The following is a 23279-nucleotide window of genomic DNA, read 5'->3' as shown; positions in this document are numbered from 1 at the left end:
AGGCATGCTTGAACAGAAAGAACTTGCATTTCTATCGCGCTGTTCACAACCTCACGACATCCCAAAGTGCTTTACCGCCAATGAAGTACTTTTGGAGTGTAGTCACTGTTGTAATGTTGGAAACGCAGCAGCCAATATGTGCACAGCAAGCTCCCACAAACAGCAATGCAATAATGACCAGATCATTATCTGACATAAGAACATAAGAAATAGGAGCAGGAGTAGGCCATACGGCCCCTCGAGCCTGCTCCGCCATTTAATACGATCATGGCTGATCTGATCATGGACTCGAGTCCACTTCTCTGCCTGCTCCCCATAACCCATAATTGTCAGTTAAGAAACTGTCTATCTCTGTCTTAAATTTATTCAATGTCCCGAAACATTAACCCTGCTTCCCCTCCACAGATGCTGTCTGACCTGCTGAGATTTCCAGCATTGTCTGTTTTTTATTCCAGATTCCAGCATTTGCAGAATTTTGCTTTTGTACCAGATTATCTGTTTCAGTGATGTTCGTTGGGGGATAAATATTGGGCCACGAAACTGGGGATAACTCCCCTGCTCTTCTTCGAAAAAGTGCCGTGGGATCTTTTACATCCACCTGAGGGCAGACGGAGCCTCGGTTTAACGTCTCATCCGAAAGATGCTACCTCCGACAGTGCGGCACTCTCTCAGTACTGCCCCTCCGACAATGCGGCGCTCCCTCAGCACTGTCCCTCCGACAATGCGGCGCTCCCTCAGCACTGCCCCTCCGACAATGCGGCGCTCCCTCAGCACTGTCCCTCCGACAATGCGGCGCTCCCTCAGCACTGCCCCTCCGACAATGCGGCGCTCCCTCAGCACTGCCCCTCCGACAATGCGGCGCTCCCTCAGCACTGCCCCTCCGACAGTGCAGCGCTCCCTCAGTACTGGCACAAGGGAGTGTCGGCTTGGATTATGTGCTCAAGTCTCTGCAGTGGGACCTGAACCCACGACCTTCTGACTCTATTGTCTGTTCGCCCACTGTTCCCCTTCTCCCACGAAAGCCCAGCTGTACTAAATCGTAATTTCACAAGGGATTCCCGAGTTGGAAGAATTCGCAAAGTACAGAAATACTTTAAAACCTGCTATTGTTAAAAACCTTCATTGAAATTCCACAACAGTGAGTCAATACAGTGAACAATGACTTCATTCAACATGATTTATCCAGATTTTAAAAAATAAATCTGGATTCACGGTTTGAAGTGACATTTGTACGTCAAGAACCTTTAACAGCAACACTAGTTATGAGCAATACAATAGAAAGCCCATTATTACTTGATTTGTTAAGTCATGTGTAGTTAAGTCAACAAATGAAAACAAGCAATTATCAGCTGGGAACTACGCAAACAGCACCTAAAGCACAATTGAAGGATATGTTATATTTAGTCGGGTTTTTATGATGGGGCGGGGGTAGTGGGGAGGCGAGATACAGTCTGACTATGGATAAGACAAACAAATATAATTTAGAATCTGCATCTATTCTGTTCCCTGAACAGATTGAATAGCTCTTGCTTTTGCACAGAATTGGGCCAGTTTTGGACATCGTGACATTAGCATTGTTTGGAAGAGAGGAACTTGGCGCAGGGCAGCACGAGGACTTGTTACAGGATGCACCTGGCAACGGGAGACATTCTACAGCAATCCCCATCAGGCCAGCCAGGGTTCGACGAGGGACTGAGCAGAAATAGTTAATCGACTGCCTGATCTTCGGGTCAATCTTAAATACAACAGCAACAACTTTCCTTTATACAGCGCCATTAACTCCTTCACGGCAAGCAAGCCAAAGGTGGGCAGAGGAAACGTTACAAGGACACCCTCAAAGCCTCCCTGATAAAGTGCAACATCCCCACCGACACCTGGGAACCCCTGGCCAAAGACCACCCTAAGTGGAGGAAGAGCATCCGGGAGGGCGTTGAGCACCTCGAATCTCATCGCCGAGAGCATGTAGGAAACAAGCGCAGGCAGCGGAAGGAGTGTGCGGCAAACCAGTCCCACCCACCCTTTCCTCCAACGACTATCTGTCCCACCTGTGCATTGGACTGTTCAGCCACCTAAGAACTCATTTTAAGAGTGGAAGCAAGTCTTCCTCGATTCCGAGGGACTGCCTATGATGATGATGACTTAGTAAAACTTCCCAACGCGCTTCACAGGAAATTTGATTTCACACGAAATCAAACAAAAATTCACACCGAGTCAAAGCAGGAGTCATTAGGACAGGTGAACAAAAGCTTGGTGCAAGAAGTAGGTTTTAAGGAGCGTCTTAAAGAAGGAGAGAGGTAGAGAGGCGGAGAGGTTTAGGGAGGGAATTCCAGAGCTCGGGGCCCAGGCAGCTGAAGGCACGGCCGCCAATGGTGGAGCGATGGAAGTGGGAGATGTGCAAGAGTTGGAGGAGAGCAGGGTTCTCGGAAAGATGTGGGGCTGGAGAAGGTCACAGAAGTAGGGAGGGGTGAGGTTGTGGAGGGATTTGAAAGTGAGGAGAAGGCGGAAACGATGTCGACGTTCGAGGTTGGTTTGGAGAGGTGGACAGTGGAGAATGGGGTTGAAGTGATGCAGGAATACGGAAGGCAATTTGCTTCGAACTATTGGCTCGCAAGGAGCGGTAACACTGTCATGGACTGGTTGGGCCAAATGATCAGTTTGTGTGTGATACCTTCTCTGTATTTTGATGCAGTTCCCAGTGTGTATGAATCGACAGGACAAAGTTGCCCGTAAAACAGCAGTAACATGCAATAAATTGTCAGGCACACTGACAGACCACGAGCATTGGTAGGGAATGGAACTAGCACATTGGCGCTCTTCTGCAAGTGGATCTGATGTTGAATGTGTGTTGGAGGAGGAGGTTGAGGCACAGCAACAACCCTCTACAGCCCCCCGCGATCTCTGCGCTCCTCCAATTCTGACCTCTTGCGCATCCCCATTTTCCATCGCTCCACCATTGGCGGCCGTGCCTTTAGCTGCCTAGACCTCAAGCTCTGGAAATCCCTCCCTAAACCTCTCCGCCTCTCTACCTCTTTCTCCTCCGTTAAGACGTCCTTAAAACCTTCCTCTTTGACCAAATGTCCTAATATCTTCTTACGTGGCTCGGTGTCAAATTTTAAAGAAAGAAAGATTTATATAGCGCCTTTCACAACCACCGGATGTCTCAAAGCGCTTTACAGCCAATGAAGTACTCTTGGAGTGTAGTCTCTGTTATTTTGTTTGATAACACTCCTGGGATGTTTTACTACATTAAAACCACTTTATAAATGGAAATTACATTGGATTACATCAGATATATGGCACACAAACAGGCCAATCGGCCCAACCAGTCTATGCCGCCGTTTATGCTCCACTCGAGTCTCCTCCAGTCTTTCCTCATCTAAACCTATCACCATAACTCTCTATTCCCTTCTCCCCCATATGCTTGTCCAGCCTCCCCTTAAATGCATCGATACTATTCGCCTCAACCACTCCCTGTGGCAGCAAGTTCCACATTCTCACCGCTCTCTGGGTAAAGAAGTTTCTTCTGAATTTCCAATTGGATTGTTGTTGTTGGGATCATCATCGTAGGCAGTCCCTCGAAACGAGGATGATTTGCTTCCGCGCCAAAAAGGGATGAGTTCACGGGTGTTTCAATGAAGGACCTGATATTCCAGATCCCGAACTACATCCTGAAGGGTGGAAGATGCCTGTGCGTGGATTTTTTTAACGTGGGGTGGCCGTTGCACACCAGCTTGACAGAGCTAGGTCTTGGTCCAGTGGCAAGGATTAACCAGCTCTGCTGCACGGACCTAGTGCACGCACATATCGCAGTGTGGGCTGGCCCGTGCTGTCCCTATATTGTTGGGATCGTGTAGGGAGAATTACCTTGATTCTAACTTAGTGTCAGCCAAGTGATCTGGGAGTTATACATTAAAAAGGAAAAGGAACATATTTCTCTTTCATCATTTATGACATTATAGTTGGAATGAGTCACCAGCTAATAAACTGAGTCAAGTTCCAGTTTGATTAAATCAAAGTGCCATGTTTTGAATACAACGCAAATCTGGCCAGCTAGATCATGCTACACATGCCAGGATTTCTTCACAAGGAACATTATCGTCATAAATAAAAACACTGCTTAGACCAAATGCCAAGCGAACTATCCACTGTGGAATCCTGCCATGCAAACCAGGATCCACCCAGCTTCCACCCTCCACCTGTGGCGAACAAGCTGGTCTCAGCTGGGATGGCAGTAATGATGCTGGAACCCGGGGCACCAGGGAGCGGGGGTGCCACGCGATCAGCCCGACACTGAAGCAGAGTACCGGGTGGAGCGATCTCGGCCAGGATCCCGCGAAGAAACCAGATCAGCAGCGGGAAAACAAAACCTCAGCATCTACATCGGAGCATTGCATTCAAAGTGCGGCGGGAGATCGTGGCGGAGGTGCGGTGAATGAGGGTACGGGGCCCAAAAGAGCCGAGGGCCCAGGGGCAGCACGGCCCAGCCCACACTGCGATATGTGCGCACACTAGGTCTGTGCAACAGAGCAGGTCTTCAGTCGTCCTGGTTAACCCTTGCCACTGGATAAAGGCCTAGCTCTGTCGAGCCCGTGTGGTGGCTGGTGTGCAACGGTCACCCCACGTTAAAATAATCTACGCACAGGCATCTTCCACCTCCTCAATTGGAGTTCAGGACTGGAACATCGGGTCCTTGAAACATCTGTGAACTCATGTGGAAGCAAGTCATCCTCGTTCGAGGGACCGCCGATGATGAATGACATTGGAATTGGTCTCAGGAGATGGCTGGAGGGGAAAATCATCCAGACCTCCTGCTCCTTATTGTGATACAGGGACCCTGTGGTGTGTGAGCTTTGGATGGCCACAGAGTGGGGTCCAACTCCAATTCTGGTCCCTTGTGCAATGCCTAAACTCTGGAATTCCCTCCCTAAACTTCTCCGCCTCTCTCTCCTCCTTTCCAAACACTCCTTAAAACCTACCTCTTTGACTGGGCCCTGAGCCAATGTTGGCTCGGTGTCAAATTTTGTTTGAGAACGCTGCTGTGAAGTGTTACATACAGTGCCAGTACTATATGGACAACCTGCTCCAAGCTCAAGGTGCTCACCCACACTGCGATCCCTGAAAACCCAGGAGTGGGGACCCGAGGGAGAAAGGAAGGGAGGGAGGGAGAAAGGGAGGGAGGGGGTCAGTGGGAACGTGTGTGTGTGTGTGTGTGTGTGTGTGCGTGCGCTAGGCCTATGCAACAGAGCCTGGTCTCCAATCATCTTGGATCCCCTTGCCACTGGACCAAGACTTCGCTCTGTCGAGCCCATGTGGTGGCTGGTGTGCAACGGCCACCCCACGTTAAAAGAACTCACGCACAGACATCTTCCACCCTCTAGAATGACGTTCAGGACCTGGAACATCAGGCAGCTGAGAACTCATTAGTGTGGATGCAAGTCATCCTCGACTCTGAGGGTTTTACTATGTTAAAGGAGTTACATTCATTCAAAGTTGTGGTGGTTGCTGTTAGCTGTGATGGCTCCACCATGAATTAGCCTACCCAGGCTTGTATGTAGTGAATAGCTCTTTGGGGCGGCACACATTGTCGGACCCCACAGAACGGGTTTAGAATAGAGGAGGAAATTAGAGGTGAGTGGTGAGGGGGTGGTGGGGTTGGGAATAAAACAAAAGGCTGCTCACTTTACAGAATCAAGCGCCCTTTCATTGTGTCGCCAATTTTATTGGCATCTGTTAGTCTCGCTGATGAGGAAATCATATTGATTACGTTAAGCCTAGATCTATGATGGATTTAGGAGCATCTGCTATTAAGCACCAAATCCGGGATTAGTTTAAAACCAAATATACCCTTGTTCGATCTGCTCAACAAAACAGCAATTAAACCATCGCAGGCTATTGACCAGTTGATGTCTGATCAGCAGCTGATAGATAATTGTTTCCCTCTGGCTATGTGTCACTTGTTGCATCAGCGGGATGTTTAGTCTGGGTAGATAAGCAAATAAATCCAACACTATTCCCAGAAACTGTGGAACAATCAATTTCTATTAAGAGAAAATTCACACAGGCGTGGGTAGAAAAAAAATCATACAATATTACAGCACAGAAGGAGGCCATTCGGCCCATCGAGTCTGTGCCGGCTCTCTCGAAGAGCAATCCAGTCAGTCCCTCTCCCCCACTCTTTCCCCATATCCATGCAATTTTTTATCCTTCAAGTATTTATCCAATTCCCTTTTGAAGGCTACTATTGAATCTGTACCCACCTCCCTATCAGGCCGTGCTTTCCAAATCCTAACCAACAAATTCCTCATGTCGTCTCTGGTTCTTTTGCCAATCACCTTAAATCTGGGTCCTTTGTTTATCGACCGTACAGCCATTGGAAACCATTTCTCTTTATTTAATCTGTCTAACCCAGTCATGATTTTGACCACTTCTATCAAATCTCCTCTTAGCCTTCTCTGCTCCAAGGAGAACAACCCCAGCTTCTCCAGTCTATCCACATAACTGTAAACCCACATCCCTAGAACCATTGGAGTAAATCTCTTCTGCACCCTCTCCAAAGCCTTCACGTCCTTCCGACAGTGCGGTGCCCAGAATTGGACGCAATACTCCAGCTGGAGCCGAACTCGTATTTTATACAGGCTCATCATAACTTCCTGGCTTTTGTACTCTATGCCTCTATTTATAAAGCCCAGGATCCCGTATGCTTTATAAACTGCTTTGTTAACATAAATAACATCCGTCAAGGACTCAACCTTTCGGGGACTAGGTTAGTTCAGTGGGTGAGAGAGAACGGCTTTTTACTTCTGGGATCTGGGCCAGGGGTGACAGAGTCTCCTGGCTGTGCAGGTCTTTGTGAAATGCATTTGCCCGGTTCCAGCTGACACAATGCAGCTCCTCGTTTCCCCAACCAAAGAAAAAGTGCCATTTGATTCAGCGCTAGGATACAATCTTACTCCGAGAGGCGACAAAAAATAGAACAAAAACTGGTACAGTCAGGTGTAATGTACTTGCTTCATAGGTTCTTAGCTTAAGAATTCATAGCAGCACATTGCTATCAAGAACTAGTTGGTTTATTAACAAAGGTTTAACAATCACACTACACATTACCAGTTCATCCACTAGGTCACAACTGCATACCTCATGGATGACCTAGGCCCAACTGGCTGGGGTTTTATTGAGTCTTGTGAACATCACGTGACTGGCTAAGCCACTCACAATGCAACAGCTCTACAAACTTGTGAGCATACTCACGATTGCATATACAGGCAACTCTCGATTATCCAGGTCCCTCGGGGATTGGGCTATGCCGGGTAAACAGTTTCTCCATTAGAGCGAGTTGACATTACAGTTCTGCAGGTGTGCCCTAACCAATAGCTGTAGTGTATCTTCTAATCCTTAAATTCTAGTCCTCTAGATCTGAAGGCCATTAGGCTTGTTGATTACTTCCTATAACTGTTCGAGGCATTTTAATGAATTATGAGAGGCAATGGACCTGTGTGCGAGCAGCAACGGGAGCTGAGGCAAGGCAGAGCGCTTAAAAGCAAGTCTCAACAGCAACATTCAAAAGGAACATCAGAGTTTCAAAGTGACGTCACACACGGAATTTCAAATGCCGTTACAACCGTTCCCCGTTGCATCCGTGTGCGGATAATCGAGAATTGCCTGTATTACAGTATGGAGCACTATTCTGAGATTGTACCTGAAGGGGAAAAATTGCAGGGCTATGGGGGAAGAGCGGGGGGAGTGGGACTAACTGGATTGCTCTTCGAAAGAGCCGGCACAGACTGCATGGGTCAAGTGGTCTCCTCCTGTGCTGAACTAGTCTGTGATTCTATTATGGCCTAGAAATCGGCTTCCTTTGTGCCTCCCATTATCGCCTCCGAGGGCAATCACGGGGTGCTAACGACTTATAGACCGGGCGCGACGAAGTAAACGACTTCCGCTAAATTGGCCGAGAGGTTTGCGGTAGCGGTAATACCTTGCGCCGCGATCTCCTGCGCCCGGAGATCGTGACATCATTGCTGCATGTGTCGCCCCAGACCCGAACTTCGGTTCCGCCCCCTGCAGCATCGCCAGGCGCCAACACCAACGGCTGCAGGAGGCGCTGTTTAGGGAGGCCGGGCGTTGCACCGGCACAAGTTAAAGGGGAGGTTGTTGCAGGAACTACAAAAATTGTTTCAATGCATAAGTTCAATTGTCCCCATTAGTCTACGGCCGTGATCGATCGGCCTGGCATTCTGCTGGACCGCATGGGCCTGCTCGGGCCGTATCGCGGCTGCTGAGGGAGACCAGCTCACCGGTCCCAATGCAGAGCCTGCAGCGATGGCCTGTCCCTTTAAGGGAGGGAAGGAGACTCGGAACGGGGCAGCGCTGCACCACTCCCGCCCCGCCTGCGTCCTTTAGCACTCCAGGAAGGAAGTGGAGCGCTTGATTTAGTGCGCCACTTCCTTCCTGGAGCGCTAACACCGTATTTAAAGAACGCTGAGAATCTGTAGCGCCTGGCGCTAATATATCCAGCTTTCTGAAGTTAGCACCCGAAACGGGGCGCTACGAATTTCTCTCCCTATGATTGTATGGTTGTGGCTGAGGCAAACTGCTGAGGCAGCTAATGGAGGCCTTTACCGTGAGTCCAACTGGATGATTTCCTCCATTACAACAGTGACTACATTTCAAAGTACTTCATTGTCTGTAAAGCGCTTTGGGACATCCCGAGGTCATAAAAGGTACTGTAGAAATCTAAGTCCTTTTTTCTTTCTTTTGTTTTTTTCCTCGTTTTTACTCCTGCCCTGGTGGCGCTTGCTGCCGACACGGAGTTAAAGTAAACTACGAGGAGAGATTACACAAACTAGGGTTGGAGTCAGTCATTTAGAAGCTTAAAGGGGTGATTAAGAGCAACGGATAGGGTAGATAGAGAGAAACTATTTTTGTTGGTTGGAGTCTAGGACTAGGAGGCACAGCCTCAAAATTAGAGCCAGACCTTTCAGGGGTGAAGTTAGGAAACACTTCTACACACATTTGGAACTCTCTTCCACAAACAGCAATTGATGCTAGGTCAATTGTTAATTTTAAATCGGAGCTTGATAGATTTTTGTTAACCAAAGGTATTAAGGGATATGGGGCAAAAGCGGGTTTATGGAGTTAGGTCGCAGATCAGCCACGATCTCATTGAATGGCGGAACAGGCTCGAGGGGGCTGAATGGCCTCTTCCTGTTCCTATGGTCCTATGAGTGGCTGAGATTAACGAGAGTTCCATTCCCCAGCGCGGACATCCCTTGATGACTTGATGAGCGCCAATGTGTGCAAAAAAAGATGGCAGCATAAATTCACCAAGCCGCTGTTCGTTTATCCTAGAACAGAAACACAGAACCTGATTCCTCACCCATGTGTGGATACACCAGAGAGGCATGGCACCGAAAGCGGCCTGAAAGCCATGGCTACCAGTTAGACTTCATAGCCTGACAATCCCCAAACTTCCTTGCTGTTGTGTATCTGTAAAGCATGCACTCCCATGTTTTTGCCACCAGGGAGCGCATCCCCTGAAGTCCCAAGGGATCCCAGCATCCCTTGGGAGCACTGTATATAAGCCGGCCCCTAAGGCCTGTTCCTCACTCTGGAGCGTCTTGTTAAAGACTGAGGTCACTGTTACTTTAACCTCCCTGTGTGCAGCCTCATCTGTGTTAGGAACACAGTACTTACCATAACACTATGTGCAGCAGATTCAGACAACGTTAGGAACAGCTCCCCTGCATCAGAAACTTATGCGGAGGGCGAATCTAAAGCTGGAACAAACACACTCTTATCAGGCCTTCTTGTGTTCAAAGAAAGAAAGCAGACCTAGCTTTAAGAGGAGGAGGTACTGTCTGTGTAAGCTAGATGTTTGCACTTGTCGGGGAGAGTTCATAAATATAAGATGGTCACTAATAAATCCAGTACGGAATTCAGGAGAAACCTCTTTACCCAGGGAGTGGTGAGAATGTGGAACTCAGTGCCACAGGGAGTGGTTAAAGTGAATAGTAACGATGCATTTAAGGGGAGGCCAGACAAGCATATGAGGGGAAAGGGAATGGAGTTAGATGACGAGGGGTAGGAGAAAGTTCGAGTGGAGCATAAACACCGGCATGGACCATTTGGAATGAATGTCCTGTTCCTGTGCTGTAAATCCCTCCGTGGCCTCACCCCCTCCCTATCTCTGTAACCGCCCCCCCCCCCGCCCCGAGATATCTGCGCTCCTCTAATTCTGCCGTCATGAGCATCCCTGATTATCATTACTCCACCATTGGTGGCCGTGCCTTCTGTTGCCAAGGCCCTATGCTCTGGAACTCCCTCCATAAACCTCTCCGCCTCTCTTTCCTCCTTCAAGATGCTCCTTAAAACCTACCTCTTTGACCAAGCTTTTGGTCACCTGCGCTAATTTCTCCTTATGCGGCTCGGTGTCAAATTTTTTGTCTTATAACACGTCTGTGGAGCGCCCTGGGACGTTTTACTATGTTAAAGGCGCTATAAGTTGTTGTTGTTGTCGTCAATTCTATGCAATGTAACATTCGCTTACTCAACTCCCCTCCCACTCCAACCCCCCCAATAAAGTACCTTTGATCATTTTTATAAAGACTGAAAAACTAATTCTTAACGTAACACAAGCCTCAGCCTTGTTTATGGCTCTGCTCTACACTGCCTTGAGCAACTGAGTGTCTCTCGTTGCTTGGCAACTAGACGCAGAGGTACTTTGAGAAACAGTCTGACTAGAGCCCTATAATGTTTGATAATTAGCTTTGCTCACTTACTGGTTTGGCCACGTAGTTGAACATCCTGTTGATCTTATTGATCTTGTGGATTGCTGCACTGGCTTGGTTGGACACCTTTAGCGTCAAGCTTAACAAGGTTCATTGAATCGTAGATTCCTAAAGCACATTGTGCCTATACCGGCTCTTTGAATGAGCAATCCCGTTAGTTCCGCTCCCCTGCTCTTTCCCCACAGCCCAACAAATTTATCCTTTTCACATATACCTGTATATCCAATTACCCTTTTTGAAAGTTGCTATTGAATCTGCTTCCCTTTCAGGCAGTGCAATCCAGAGCATAACAACTGTTCCATGTCCTAACTCACACCAATTCCCACTCACCCATCAGCCCTGTGCTGGCTGACCTACATTGGCTTCCAGTTAAGCAACGCATCCATATTTTCAAATCCCTCCATGGCCTCGCCCCCTCCCTCGCTCTGTAATCTCCTCCAGTCCCACAACTCCCCGGGATGTCTGCGTTCATCTAATATCTAATTCTGCCCTGTTGAGCAACCCTGATTATAATCGCTCAACCATTGGTGGCCGTGCCTTCTGTTGCCTAGGCCCCAAGCTCTGGAATTCCCTCCCTAAACCTCTCCACCTCTCTTTCCTCCTTCAAGACACTCTTTAAAACTTACCTCTGACCAAGCGACTGCGCTAATTTCTATTTACGGTGTCAAATTTTTTTATCTCATAATACTATTGCGAAGCGTCTTGGGACGTTTTGTTAAAGGCGCTATATAAATACAACTTTCACGTCTTGTTCAACTCATGCTACAGTTTCTGAGTTGTCTCTTCTGACACCAATACCCCATCTATTTTAGTATCATCTGCAAATGTATTGTCTTCTAAATGCCCCTCTTGGTTCCAGACCATATGAGGAGAGAGGCATTCACTTCTCGGCACCAGACCTCAGCAAAAAGATGGTGCAGGTCAGATTCACGAGATCGATACTGGGGCTGAAAGGGTAAAATATATGAGCACGGGTTGCTTACACTATGCTTCTAGTCCCTTGAGTATCGAAGATTAAGGGGTGATCTAATTGAGGTGTTTAATTTGATTGCAGTATCAGCTCAGTAGGCAGCACCCTCGCCTCTGAGTCAGAAGGTTGTAGGTTCAAGTCCCACGCCAGGGACTAGAGCACATAAATCCAGGCCAATACTCCAGTGCAATGCTCAGGGAGTACTGCACTTCGGAGGGGTTGTCTTTCTCAGGTGGACATAAATGATCCCATGACACTATTTTGAAGAAGAGCAGTGGAGTTATTCCTGGAGCCAATATTTATCTCTCAAGAAACAGATTATCTGGGTTATCATCACATTGCTGTTTGTGGGAGCTTGCTGTGTGCAAATTGGCTGCTGTGTTTCCCACATTATAGCAGTGACTGCACTCCAAAAAAATGTACTTCATTGGCTGTAAAGCGTTTGAGACGTCCGGTGGTCATGAAAGGCGCTATAGAAATGTGTCTTTTTTAAAGAATGCGATTGGTTAGTTTGAAGAAAACTATTTCCTCTGGTGGGAGAGAGTCCGGAACAAGAGGGAGTAACCTTAAAATTAGAGCGAGTCCGTTCAGGGATGATGTCAGGAAGCATTTCTTCACACAAAAGGGTGGTGGGAATCTGGAACTCTCTTCCCCAAAAAGCTGTTGAGGCTGGGGGGATCAATTGAAAATTTCAAAACTGAAATTGACAGAATTTTGTTATGCAAGGTTCATGGGACCAAAGCGGGTAGATGGAGTTCAGATGCCGATCAGCCATGATCCAATTGAATGGCAGCAGGCTCAAGGGGCTGAATGGCCTCCTCCTGTTCCTTTATTTCCAGTGCTAAAGCCAGCCTGCTGATCAGCAATGGCACAGATGCTACAATTCTTTCAAAGGTCACCTTGTCCAGCAAGTTGTCACATAGGGACACTGTGGTAGTAGATTGTATTTGCCAAACACACAGTGCAGTAAGTGCGTTGGTCAAACTGTTGTTGCTTCATTGGCAGTTACGTGATACACAGAAATACATCGAACAAAAGAATTAGGAGCAGGAGTCGGCCATACGGCCCCTCGAGCCTGCTCCGCCATTCAAGAAGATCATGGCTGATCTTTGATAACTCCCCTTTCCCGCCCGATTTCCATATCCCTTTATTCCTCTAGAGCCCAAAAGTCTATCGATCTCAATCTTGAATATACTCAATGACTAAGCAGGCACAGCCCTCTGGGATAGAGGATTTTTAAGATTCACAACCCTCTGAGTGAAGAAATTCCTCCTCATCTCAGTCCTAACTGGCCGACCCCTTAACCTGAGACTGTGACCCCTGGTTCTAGACTCTCTAGCCTAGGGAACAACCTCTCAGCATCTACCCTGTCAATCCCCCTCAGAATGTTGAATGGGTCAATGAGGTCACCTCTCCTTCTAAACTCCAGTTTAGAAGGAGTGTATAGGCCCAATCTACTCAATCTCTCCTCGTAGGAGAACCCTCACATCCTGGGGACCAGTCTAGTGAAACTTTGTTGTACCGCCTCAAAGGCAACGATGTCCTTCCTCAGTTAAGGATAAACTGTGCACAGTACTCCAGGTGTGGTCTCACCAGACCCCTGTAGAATTATAGTAAAACCTCCTTACTCTTGTGCTCCAACCTCCTGGCAATAAAGGACAACATGCCTTTGAAGTTGCATCACGGAGTCAGGCCATTCGGCCCAACTAGTCTGTCAGCGTTTACCTTCCATCATCATCATCATAGGCAGTCCCTTGATTTTGAGGAAGACTTGCTTCCACTCTAAAAGTGAGTTCTCAGGTGGCTGAACAGTCCAATGTGGGAATTACAGTCTCTGTCACAGGTGGGACAGACAGTGGTTGAAGGAAAGGGTGGGTGGGGAGTCTGGTTTGCCGCACGCTCCTTCCGCTGCCTGCGCTTGTTTTCTGCATGCGCTGGCGATGAGACTAGAGGTGCTCAGCACCCTCCCTGATGCTCTTCCTCCACTTAGGGCGGTCTTTGGCCAGGGACTCCCAGATGTTAGTGGGGATGTTGCACTTTATCAGGGAGGCTTTGAGGGTGTCCTTGAAACGTTTCCTCTGCCCACCTGCGGATGGCTTGCTGTGTAGGCGTTCTGAGTAGAGCGCTTGCTTTGGGAGTCTTGTGTCGGGCATGCGGACAATGTGGCCCGCCCAGCGGAGCTGGTCGAGTGTAGTCAGTGCTTCAACGCTGGGGATGTTGGCCTGATCGAGAACACGGACCCTCCACCCAAAAAAATAACTCCTTCCCTATATATCTATCCTATTCCTCACCTTGTCCAATTACCACAGACTTGTCCATGCCAGCAGGCGTGTTAGCGGGCAGAGACCGGGACTGAACCAGCAGGTCCCTGATCTGGATGGCTCATGCCCAGTGTAATCATCCACAGAGGCATTAAAGGAAGCCCGGGGTATATTCCTCCTCCCTGTGGAGATCCTCCATGTTAGCCAAGAACTTCATTGGCTGCAAAGTGGTTTGGGACATCCCAAGACCATTAAAAGTGCTGCATCAATACTAGTGGAACCGCACAGCCTGAGAGGGTAATGGAAGCAGATTCAATATAGAAAGACTTGCATTTCTATAGCACCTTTCGCAACCTCAGGACGTCCCAAAGCACTTTACAGCCAGTGCTTGAAGTGTAGTAATGTAGGAAACGCGGCAACCAATATGCGCACAGCAAGCTCCCAGAAACAGCAATGTGACAATGATCAGATAATCTCTTTGTGGTGTTTGCTCAGGGATAAATATTGGTCAGGACACCGAGGATAACTCCCCCTGCTCTCCTTCGAAATAGTGTCTTGGAGTCTTTTACGTCCACCCGACAAGACAGACAGCATCTCAGTTTAACATCTCATCTGAAAACGGCACCTCTGACAGTGCAGCACTCCCTCAGCACTGTACTGGAGCGTCAGCCTAGATTACATGCTCAACTCCCTGGAGTGGGACTGTCAAAAGGGATTTTGATATAGACTTGAAAAGGAAAGGTTTGCAGGGCTATGGGGAAAGAGCATGGAAGTGGGACTAATTGGATAGCTCTTTTCAAAAGTGAAATATTTGCACGGCAGGGTGATATCTCGTGGCTTGTATCCTTCATACAGCTCACACTCGAGGTGCAGCATGGAAAGAATCCAACCCTGCCTCAGCTCAGCTGAAATCCTCACCCGTATTTTTGCTGCCTCCAAACTCGATTATTCTCATGCTCTCCTGGCCAGCCTCCCATCTTCCACCCTCCATAAACTTGAACTTACTCAAATCTCAGCTGCCCGTGTCCTAACTCGCACCCAAGTCCCGTTCACTCATCACCCACTGAGCTCGCTGACCTACATTAGCTCCACATCCGGCAACTGCTCAAATTTAAAATCATCATCTTCGTACTCAAAACCCTCCATGACCTCGCCCCTCCCTATCGCTTTTAACCTCCTCCAGCCCTACAACCCCCGAGATCTCTGCGTTCCTCTAATTCTGCCCTCTTGAGCATCCCTGATTATCACTCAACCATCGGTGGCCGTGCCTTCTGTTGCCTCGGCCCCAAGCTCTGGAATTACCTCCCTCAAACTCTGTGCCTCTCTACCTCTCTCTCTCTCCTCATTTAAGATGCTCCTTAAAACCTATCGCTTTGACCAAGCTTTGGGTAACCTGTCCTAATATCTCCTTATGTGGCTCGAAGTCGAATATTAGTCTGATAACGCTGCTGTAAAATGCCCAGAGATGTTTTACTATGTTAAAGGCGCTATATAAATACAAGTTTTTGTTGTGGTAGCTGCAGTTAGCATAATCTACCAGAGAGAACAGTTTGAGCGGTCTTTAGAAGCGAATAAACAAGAAAGAAACAAGATACTTTATGGAATCGCACAGCGAGCTGGAATAGCAGAAAGAAGCGACAATGGTCGATGGTCCAGATCATAGAAACATAGAAAATAGGAGCAGTAGTAGGCTATTCGGCCCTTCGAGCCTGCACCGCCATTCTATATGATCATGGCTGATCCTCTATCTCAACACCATATTCCCGCTTTCTCCCCATACCCCTTGAGGCCTTTTGTTTCTAGAAATATATCCATCTCCCTCTTAAATATATTCAGTGACTTGGCCTCCACAGCCTTCTGTGGTAGAAAATTCCACAGGTTCACCACCCTCTGAGTGAATTCATTTCTCCTCCTCAGTCCTAAATTTCCTAGTCCATATCCTGAGACTATGACCTTGTTCTAGTCTTCCCAGCCAGGGAAAACATTCTCCCCGCATCCAGTATCTCCAACCCAGTCAGAATTTTATATTTCCAATGAGATCCCCTCTCATTCTTCTAAACTTTAGTGAATACTTTAGTCGACCCAATCTCTCCTCATATGACAGTCTTGCCATCCCAGGAATCAGTCTGGTGAACTTTCGCTGCACTCCCTCTATGGCAAGTATATCCTTTCTTAGGTAAGGAGACCAAAACTGCACACAATACTCCAGGTGTGGTCTCACCAAGGCCCTGTATAACTGTAATAAGACATCCTTGATCGGCAGTGCAAGAGCTGGAAGGTGAAGAGACCAGCTCGACAGGTTCTTGCCTTTCACCATAAATAAAGACCACGGCTGAATTGGGTGGGCCCTGTTGAGTTTTTCCCCAACCTACCATAAGCTTTCCCAGTGGTCTCCAGTGATTGCTGCCATTTCCCGGACGGTTTTGGACATTTTCGGTGAGCTGGCAGCGCTGGGGGCCCTCTGCGCGCACTGGGCCGGCTTATCGGCAAATCGCTGTCACGGTGCCGGTGACTTTCAAGTGTCGGTGGACAGAAAATTGCCGGCACATAAAAACTGATGGTTTTCAGACAGGTCAAACAAGGCCTCAGCCTGGAGCTTTATACAAAGTTCCGCCCTTTGCCCGTATTCTGTACCATTGAATCCTCGCTCACCCATCACTCACGTGGCGGATGGCCTACACTGACCGGCTCCCTCTCCCACAGTTCATTGGCTTTCAAATGCTTGTCTTCAGCTTCAAGTCCATCCAATGGCCTTGGCCCACCTTAGCACTGCAATTTCCACCAGGCTAACATTCGCTCCCAAACTCTTCAGTCTGCTGACTCCACCCTGTCCTAACTCTACTTCTTAAAACCTACCTCTTTAACTAAGCTTTTGGCCATCTGCTGTAATTTCTTCTTATGCGGCTCGGTGTCAAATGTATCTGTTTTGTCTTATAACACCGCTGTGAAGCGCCTTGGGATGTTTTACTACGTTAAAGGCGCTATATAAATACAAGTTGTTGTTGTTGTTGTTGTCGTGCTGCCCCTCACTCATTGCCCCAGCACTGATGGTGAAGGATTCACCTTCAGCCCTGCCCTCCAGAGCCCCCTCCGTAAACTTCTTCCTCGTTGCTGCTCTCCGCCTTTGAAAACTTCCTCAAAACCATGCCCTAACCGTGGCTCAGCACACATTCCTTTCGAAAGGCCCCTTGGGGGACATTTCTCTGTATTTGAGAGCCTCCTTTACAGAAATGAAAATGTTTTCATTGTTCCTGTGACACTTACACCAACAGATTGAATTTACTGCCGCTCAGGAGTCACAGTCTCACCGGGGTGGTCACGGCCTCTCCGGGGGTGGGGAGGGGATCACGGCCTCTCTGGGAGTCATAGTTGCGCTTCCAGTCTCAAACTGTTGGGTTAACTGTAAACCTAAAGTGGCTAACACCCTTCTGTTGACAGAATCACAGCCAACTCGTAAATACAATTGACACTACACAGTTACTTTACTGGTTTTGTACTACACCTATGCAAAGAGTACTTCTTTGAAACAGTTCAAATTTCCTAGAAACAAGGGCATTACTTCTTCAATAGCCCAAAGAAAATCATATCCAAGAGGTTAGAAAACCCAGCACAGTTGTGATCTGGCCTTAGATCTCTCGTGTGTAAACGGTGGAGCAGACCCGAGGGGCTGTATGACCCACTTCTGTTCCTATGCTGATAAGTAAATTACAACTCTAAAGTAAATGTTGCTCTCTTTAACATGGACCCATTATGTACACACAAGTCATTGTTCTGAATTGGCCAGTTCTTCCGAGTCCTATAGCAATCAAAGTTTTTTTTTCTGCTGGGACATAAGAACATAAGGAATATGAGCAGGAGTAGGCCATTTGGCCCCTCGAGCCTGCTCCGCCATTCAGTAAGATCATGGCTGATCTGATCTTGGCTTCAACTCCACTTTCCTGCCTGTTCACCATAACCCTTGACTCCCCTGTAGTTCAATAATCTCTCTATCTCAGCCTTGAATGTATTCATGACCCAGCCTCCACAGGTCTCTGGGGTAGAGAATTTAGGATTCCAAAGATTCACGACCCTCAGAGAAGAAATTCCTCCTCTTCTCCCTTTTAAATGGGCGACCCCTTATTCTGAAGCTATGCCCCCTAGTTCTAGATTCCCCCATGAGGGGAAACATCCTCTCTGCATCCACCCTGTCAAGACCCCTCAGAATGTTGTTTCAATATGATCACCTCTCATTCTTCAATGAGTATAGGCCCAACCTGCTTAACCTTTCCTCAGAAGACAGCCCCTTCATCCCAGGAATCAACCTCGTGAACCTTCTTTGAACATAAGAACATAAGAAATAGAAGCAGGAGTAGGCCATACGGCCCCTCGAGCCTGCTCCACCATTTAATACAATCATGGCTGATCCGATCATGGACTCAGCTCCACTTCCCTGCCCGCTCCCCATAACCTCTTATCCCCTTATTGGTTATGAAACTGTCTATCTCTGTCTTAAATTTATTCAATGACCCAGCCTCCACAGCTCTCCGAGACAGATTTACAACCCTCTGAGAGAAGAAATTCCTCCTCATCTCAGTTTCAAATGAACGGCCTCTACTTTGCAGCTCTACTTTACCTAAACGTTTCCTATAAATTTTGTGACATTTTCTTTGCAAATCTCGGGGTTCCAAAACCTGCCGGCATTCAGGAGCAATGAATACAGAGTACCAAAAACCCAGTGGGATAAATGTCTTTCTCTTTCTGTTTTGGACCGTGCCCAGTCAGGCCACGATTTAAATCTCATTGTTTGGGTTTATCGTCATTCACTGTTCGCCTGAACAGACTAATCAACCCACCCAACATCCCCAAACTGCCACCATTCTTAGTGAGAGCAAAGTTTCAGGAAATGTGGGTTACATTTCGCACTTGTCTAGACAGGTTGAAGGAACAGTTTTAGCAAAAGTCTAGAGAAACCTGGACTTAACGGCCTAGAACAGAGGTGCCTGGGAGGCGAACGTCTAGAACTATAAAACATAGTTATGGGAATGGATAAGATACATTGAATTGTGACAAGGCTGGGGGCGGCGGGGGGGTGGGTGCTGGGGTTACAGGTTCACGCCAGTAAAAGTTAAATTCTGGATTGATATCAGGAAGCTTTTCCTCACATTGGAAGGTATTAAATGCATGAGCTGAGTTGTAAGTTCAAGTCCCACTCCAGAGTCTTGAGCACAAAATCCAGGCTGATACTCCCAGTGCAGAACTGAGAGAATGCCTCACTGTCGAAGGTGCTGTCTTTTCGGATGCGATGTTAAACCGAGGCCTCATTTGCCCTCGCAGGTGGACGTAAAAGATCCCACGGCACTATTGGAAGAAGAGCAGGTGAGTTCTCCCCTGTGTCCTGGCCAATATTTATCCCTCAATCTACAACAGTGAAAAAAAGATTATCTGGCCACTATCACGTTGCTGTTTGTGAGATCTTGCTATGCACAAATTGGCTGCCGTGTTTCCCACATTACAACAGTGACTACACTTCAAAAGTATTTAATCAGCTTTGGGACATCCTGAGATCATGAAAGACATTATAGAAATCCAAGTCTTTTTCCAGATAGAATGGTGCTGTAAACCCTGGAACCAATTAAGAAAGAGTGAGATGTTGCAATGGACTGTCTGGATGAATAATTTAGATGGGCCGAACGGCCTTCCTTAGCCATAACTATCTTATCTAAAGAAAACTTTCTTGGCAAAAGATGAGGAGCATTTATTTTATGCAGCGATCTGGAATAAACTCCATGAAAGGGCAGCGGCAACAGATTCAATAATGACTTTCAAAAGGGTATTGGATATACACTTGAAAAGGAAAAATTTGCACGGCTAAGGGGAAAGAGCAGGGGGAGTGGAACCAACAGGATTGCTCTTTCAAAGAGCCAGCACAGGCACGATGGGCCGATGGCCACATTCCTTGCTGTATGATTCTATGAACTTTATACGAGCATCTTGTTACTAGAGATGAGGAGGAATTTCTTCTGAGGGTTGTAAATCTGTGGATTTCACTGCCTCAGAGAGCTGTGGAAGCTGGGACATTGAATAAATTTAAGGCAGAGATAGACAGTTTCTTAAACGATAAGGGATAAGGGGTTTATGGGGAGCTGGCAGGGAAGTGGACCCGAGTCCATGATCGGATCAGCCATGATTGTATTGAATGGCGGAGCAGGCTGGAGGGGCCTGCTTCTATTTCATGTTCTTATGTTCTGTGCCCCAGCATAATGTGGAGATAACATCTGTCAACATTTCTAGAACTTTTCTTCGCTCGTTTCCAGCCCCGCATCAAACAGTGTGAAACTCTATGCCACTTAAATAAAATAAAACCTGAAAGCTCAAGCTGAAAGAAAGTTGATATTTAATTGGCAAAAGAGATTAAGGTGCAAACTGTTTTGTTAAAGTTTTTGACCTAGTGAGCTTTTTACACCCGATATTCTCATCGATAAATTAAGACATTCTGCCTCTGTCCTTTGCGAAATTAACTTTTTTTTAAAAAAAAGATTGAAACTTAGAGGACTCCCAGAAAATGTAATGGAATCAAATCTTTGTCTCATAACACTCCTGTGAAGCACCTTGGGATGTTTTAAACTTTAAAGGCGCTATATAAATTCAAGATGGTGTTGTTGTTGAAATAATACTGAAAATTGAAGCATGCACAGTCAAGTATTAAACCAGATAAAGTGGGGATCAGTTTACTGAGAATTAAACTGTTGGCAAACCAGGTGCAGAATGCTCCTGTCCCCACATTTCTACAGCAACAACGCTTCAAATATACTTCATTGGCTGTAAAGCACTGAGGTCGTGAGAGGCACTATATAAATGCAAGTCTTTCTTTATGTTGACCCAAAATGACTGAATGTTGTATTGGTTGAGTCGGAGTATGCAGTCTAGCTGTACTGACAATAACTAGATAATTTGTTTTAGTGATGTTGATTGAGGGATAAATATTGGCCCCAGGACACCGGGGATAACTCCCTTGCTCTTCTTCGAAATAAATGCCGTGGGATATTTTACATCTACCTGAAAGAGCAGAGGGGGCCTCCATTTAATGTCTCACCTGAAAGACAGCCCCTCCGAACAGTGCGGCACTCCCTCAGTACTGCACTGGGTGTGTCAGCCTAGATTTTTGTGCTCAAATCTCTGAGAATTGGGACTTGAACATATAAAATTCTGACGGATTGGACAGGTTAGATGCAGGAAGAATGTTCCCGATTTTGGGGAAATCCAGAACCAAGGGTCACAGACTAAGGATAAGGGGTAAGCCATTTAGGACCGAGATGAGGAGAAACTTCTTCACTCAGAATTGTGAACCTGTGGAATTCTCTACCGCAGAAAGTTGTTGAGGCCAGTTCGTTAGATATATTCAAAAGGGAGTTAGATGTAGCTCTTATGGCTAAAGGGATCAAGGGGTATGGAGAGAAGACAGGAATGGGGTACTGCTGAAGTTGCATGATCAGTCATGATCATATTGAATGGTGGTGCAGGCTCGAAGGGCCGAATGGCCTGCTCCTGCACCTACTTTCTATGTTTCTATATCTATGTTAACCCACAACCTTCTGACTCAGAGTGAGTTCTACCCACTGAGCCACAGTCGATACTTGTATGGCTTAAAACCACATCCAGCCTTGTACCTTTCATTCCATCATTCTCACAGTATCACTGGGTCAGGGATAGAGAAAAAAAAACATACTGTATTGCAGAGTTCGATCCCAAATAGAAACATTGGTGAAAAAATGTTGCAAACGGTGTTTGACTTATTCAGACGCTGCAAATCCCCAAGCCCTTACTGTAACCAGACTGTACAACAGAAATGACAATCCCACCACGCTGGTCACATCCAGTGAGATCGGAATCCCGTGTAACAGGAACTGAACTTGATTTATTCAAGCATTGCACTTCAGTGGCCGCCCACGGTTGCTTGAATGAGCAGCCCAAACATAATTCTCATGCACACAAGCTGGGAAAACGCCAATTCCACGGAGAGCTAGGGAGAGGAAAGTGAAACGCAACGGATGGTAAAATGCATTAGAGCGAGAGAGAGAGACGCAGGAATTAAACAGAGCATTCAAGCCCATGGGTAATGTGAAATCAGTCGATGCCTCACGTTTTCTTGAAGGCCCCGCCAATGATGGTTCCGACCAGGACGCAGAAGTTCTGTGCGAAGAACACCCAGGTGATCTGTTGCAGGCTGGAGTGGGTCTGGCAGCGGAGGTCGAGCAAGGTGGGACCGAGAAAAGCCATGCAGAGCCCGAAGGAACAGAAAGCGCTCCAGAGAGTCAGGGTGGGCTGCAAGTTTCGCTTGAAGAGTCCCCATCGGCGGTCGTCGAACATCTCGGGGCCAAAGAGAGAGGCAGAGGGCAGGTAAAGGCAATTCGACTCAACTAAACTCAACTGAAGCTAACTCAAACTCAAGTGAAGTCAACTCAAACTCAACTAAAACTAACTCAAACTCAACTGAAGTCAACCCAAACTCAACTGGTCAACTCAAACTCAACTAAAACTCAACTGAAGTCAACTCAAACTCAACTATAACTAACTCAAACTCAACTAAAACAACTGAAGTCAACTCAAACTCAATTAAAACTCAACTAAAGTTAACTCAAACTCAACTAAAACTCAACTGAAGTCAACTCAAACTCAACTAAAACAACTGAAGTCAACTCAAACTCAACTAAAACTCAACTAAAGTTAACTCAAACTCAACTAAAACTCAACTGAAGGCAACTCAAACTCAACTAAAACTAACTCAAACTCAACTAAAACAACTAAAGTTAACTCAAACTCAACTAAATTCAACTGAAGGTAACTAAAACGTAACTAAACTCAACCGAAGTCAACTGAGACTCAAATAAAGTTAATTCAAACTCAACTAAAGTTAACTCAACTAAATTCAACTGAAGCTAACTAAAACGTACCTAAACTCGACTGAAGTTAAATAAAACTCATTTCAACGGCAAGTTGAAACGGCAAGAGCCTGGCAGGATCTGCAGTGCCCGCTTGGCACAGAATGCTGGGCAAAGCCAGGAGAGTGCAGCCCCGTCCTAGGAGGCGTTGCTGAGAGATCGAGGCTCCACCTCTGGAAACACACAAGAGAGATTCCGACTGCACGAATCCTCCCGTCTTTTATACGTTCCCTCGAGCAGGTAATTAATTAACTCTTTCCACACCGCCACACCGCACCCTTCCGGGTGAACTTTGCGCCGTTTCACCGCAAGCTACCCCCACCCTGGGAGAGATGTTGGCATT

The 23279-nt window shown here is 47.0% G+C and overlaps 1 protein-coding gene across 1 annotated transcript in view; it reads right to left on the bottom strand.

Moving 5' to 3' along the window:
* Nucleotides 1-22570, bottom strand: part of mfsd4aa (major facilitator superfamily domain containing 4Aa) — a 72690-nt gene extending 50120 nt beyond the window's left edge. The window contains exon 1 of the mRNA XM_070859487.1: nt 22138-22570. Within this exon, the coding sequence (XP_070715588.1) occupies nt 22138-22364 (227 nt within the window). The 5' untranslated portion in view covers nt 22365-22570. The remainder of the gene's footprint in view (nt 1-22137) is intronic.
* Between the last annotated feature and the right edge of the window lie 709 nt (nt 22571-23279).

This window comes from Pristiophorus japonicus, chromosome 17 (genome assembly GCF_044704955.1).
Source record: "Pristiophorus japonicus isolate sPriJap1 chromosome 17, sPriJap1.hap1, whole genome shotgun sequence".
NCBI lineage: Eukaryota > Metazoa > Chordata > Chondrichthyes > Pristiophoridae > Pristiophorus > Pristiophorus japonicus.
Note: the sequence above shows the minus strand (reverse complement) of the source record. Positions and strands in the feature narration are given on the sequence as shown.